We start from the raw sequence: 3,006 nt of genomic DNA, 5'->3' as shown, positions 1-3,006 counted from the left end.
GAAGATTTGTTGGACTAGGGTGGCGTCGGCTGAGGGAACAGAGAAGAGGCACTGTTTTTGCAAAGGAGCCCAGAGCGGCTAGCGGAGGCTTAAGTAACACTTCCTGCAAGAGGGGGGAGGGGAGGGGGAGGGGGGAGACGCGCTGAGGGGTTTGGGTCCTCCTGGAAGGAGGGAGGGAGGGAGGGAGAGACGGAGCGCCGACGGGCAGATACACCAGGACCCAGAAGCTTTAGACATTTATTACAAGGCCATCCTAAGTAGCAGTAAAAATATAGGTACTTGTCATTTTGTCTCGTGTCAGTGGCTCAAGTTTAGAGTGCAAGTTAACAAAAAAAAAAAAAAAAGAGTTTGTGCATTTCAGCCTGCAAACGGTTCTCCAAGGCTCCAGCCCCAGCCTAGGGGAATTCCAGAGATAGTCCCGGGGGGAGGGCTCCGTGGGCGCCCCCCCCTTCCATCAGCAAGTCCCGTGTTGCAGCGGTCAGCCCCCAGGTGGGGGGTGGGGGTGGGGTGCGTCGTCATCCCACCCCCAGTATGAATCCAGGCCCTCCGCGTCCAGCTTCTGCTCGTCACCAGGCCTGAGCTCTGGGGGGGCCCCTTCTCCTGCCGGGGACCCCCCCTCTTTCCTCCTCGTGCTGGCCTCTTGATGGCGCTGTTCCCGCCTGCCCCCTGTTCTCCTTCCTCTTCCTCCTCCTCCTCCTCCTCCTCTTCTTGTTCCAATGACCTGTCCCCCCTCACCTCAGAGGTTGGGTTCTTGTTTTTTTTTTTTTGGAGGGGGTGGTCTTGGCTCTGGCGGGGGGCGGGGGGAGGCGAAGGCGGTCAGTTATTTATGTCGCTTTTTTTTTCTTTTTATGCCAGCCATTCCACAGGTTCTCACACTGGGCCGCTGGGGGGCCGGGGGGGCCCTCAGCGTTCCTGGAGAGGAATGTACGGGACCCACTGGTTGTTGCCCCGACTTTCTTCACAGTAACTGGCCACCTCCACGAGGCCACTGCTCTTCCAGGCTTCTGTGTGCGGATTCTGCGGGGGGGACACGGAAAAAAGAAGAGCGTCAGTTGTTTTGGTTTTGGAAACCACTCCCGGCTGTGAGCTCCGGGATCATGCTTGAAGGGACCCTAACAGGATGGGCAGGGATGAACAACCCCCCCACCCCCCACCCGTCTGCCACATGCAAAGCAAATGCCCTCCCACCCTCTCTGGGCCCGGACTATGTCCCCAGTCTAGAAGGGAAATGTTGGGGTTCACGGCTTTGCATGCAGGAAGCACCGGGTGCTCCTACTGCAAACGTAAGAGATTCCCTATACCCCCCCCCCACCCCTGTCCTGGAGCATTTCCCTGGGGTACGCTCCCCCTCAAAAAAAAAAAAAGGGAGGGTTCTATGGGAGTGGACGATGGGGAACCTCCAGCTCCCGAGGGCCCCGAGTCCAGCTGACCGGGCTCCAAATGACTGGGAGGCTGATGAGGTTCCCCGGGGCATGCCAAGCGTGGCTGGGTGCTGAGTTGATGGCAGGCTTAGCCAGAGCTACTTTGTTGACAAACAGGGGTGCAGGTGGCCGGGCGGGGCGCGGCGGTGGCTCACCGTGACCAGGAGGCAGTGCAGGTCCCGGTCCTCGGTGGCGTCGGGGCCGCCCTGGGTCTCGGGGGGCTCGCCCAGCAGCTGCTCCAGGCGCCGCATGCCCGACACCCGCACGATGTTAATGTCATTGTCGCAGCAGAAGGACTGGATGAGGGTGAAGTGGATTTGCAGCGCGATGTCGTCCTCCTCCTCCTCGTCGATGGCCAGGAGGCACAGGACCACGCTGTCGGGGTCCCTGGAAGAGGGGGGAGACCGAGAGGGGCGGGGACCGGTCAGCTGGGAAGCCCAGGGGAAGAAGGGAGGAGCCTTTGCGGAGGTTGGGGGGAAAAGAAACCGCCAGTGACCGAGCTCACTTGCAGGTGTCAGAGCGGTGAGCGGGGGAGGGAAGGACATTGAGCTCAAAGGGGGGGGTTCAGGTGTGGGGGGTGGAACCCGCACATGATGCAGACCCTCATGCCATTCCCCTCCCAAGAAAATTCTAAATAAGATTAAGCAGCAGCAGAAACTGTCAAGTCCGCAGCGGGGGGCCAGCGGCTTTGAGGAAAGCGCCAGCCCCATGCAAGAAAAAGGGGGCACACATCGTGCAGCGTGCAGAGCGGCGGGGAGGGGGGGTCCCCAGCCCACCCACGCCCGCCCCAGCAGCAAGGGGGTCTGACTCACACATTCATCAGCTTGGCCGACTCGTACACCCCCACCGTGAGGCGGTCCTGGCGCTGGGCAGCCACCAGCAGCTCCTCCACCGCGGCGCTCACCGTCTGCATCCTGGGGTGGGCGGGAAGGAGGAGGAGGCGGTCAGCACCGCCAGGTCTGCGTGTCCCCGCACCCCGCGCCCGGCCCTTTCCCAGCTCCCACCACCCCCTCACCCCCGCCGACCTCAGGTGCCGGGAGCCAGCCCCGGAGACTTACTTCTGCGCCGCGTTGTCGCACGCCACGAGCTCTTCCAGCGTCATGTTGCAGTTATAATCCACAGTGGAAAGCAAGATCCGGCCTCCACGACAGGTCCACGGGAGAAGGTGATCAAATTTGCAAAAGCGCCCGGCGATGTCCACAAAAGCGTTTTTTTTTTTGCACGGCTCTGTCCGAGCGTCCGTCCAAGACCTTCGAAAGGCAGTGAAATCGTCCTCCAGGAAAAAGACAGGAGGGGAAAAAAAAGAAATTTCGAAACAACAAAAAAAAAAAATTGCTAAATCTGGCTCGGCGTCAGCGAGTAATCCAGGGAGCTGATACGGACAAGGAGAAGTTTCGGGGCTTCAGCAATCTGAGCGCGCGGCTGTCGGCGGCCCCTTTATATAGACTCGGCGAAGGGGCGGGCCGCCGTGGGCCCGTCCGCTCTTCCTATTGGTTGTTCAGAAAGGCCAGAAAGGGACGCGCCGCGATTGGCTGGTGGCGGGGAGGGGGCGGAGCGTCTCGCGGGGCGCCCACGTGGGCGCGGG

At 61.0% G+C, this 3,006-nt stretch overlaps 1 protein-coding gene across 1 annotated transcript; it reads right to left on the bottom strand.

The window, feature by feature from the left end:
* Positions 1-354: 354 nt before the first annotated feature.
* GADD45B (growth arrest and DNA damage inducible beta) lies at positions 355-2,806 on the bottom strand. Its single transcript, XM_056113230.1, has 4 exons — positions 2,480-2,806; positions 2,234-2,335; positions 1,577-1,808; positions 355-1,017 (listed from the first exon to the last, which is right to left on the bottom strand). Exons 1-4 carry the CDS (start codon positions 2,521-2,523, stop codon positions 904-906), a joined length of 492 nt encoding a protein of 163 aa, XP_055969205.1. The 5' UTR covers positions 2,524-2,806; the 3' UTR covers positions 355-903.
* Between the last annotated feature and the right edge of the window lie 200 nt (positions 2,807-3,006).

Source organism: Sorex fumeus, unplaced genomic scaffold (assembly GCF_029834395.1).
Source record: "Sorex fumeus unplaced genomic scaffold, SorFum_2.1 ptg000019l, whole genome shotgun sequence".
Lineage (NCBI taxonomy): Eukaryota > Metazoa > Chordata > Mammalia > Eulipotyphla > Soricidae > Sorex > Sorex fumeus.
This window is presented reverse-complemented; position numbering and strand designations above follow the sequence as displayed.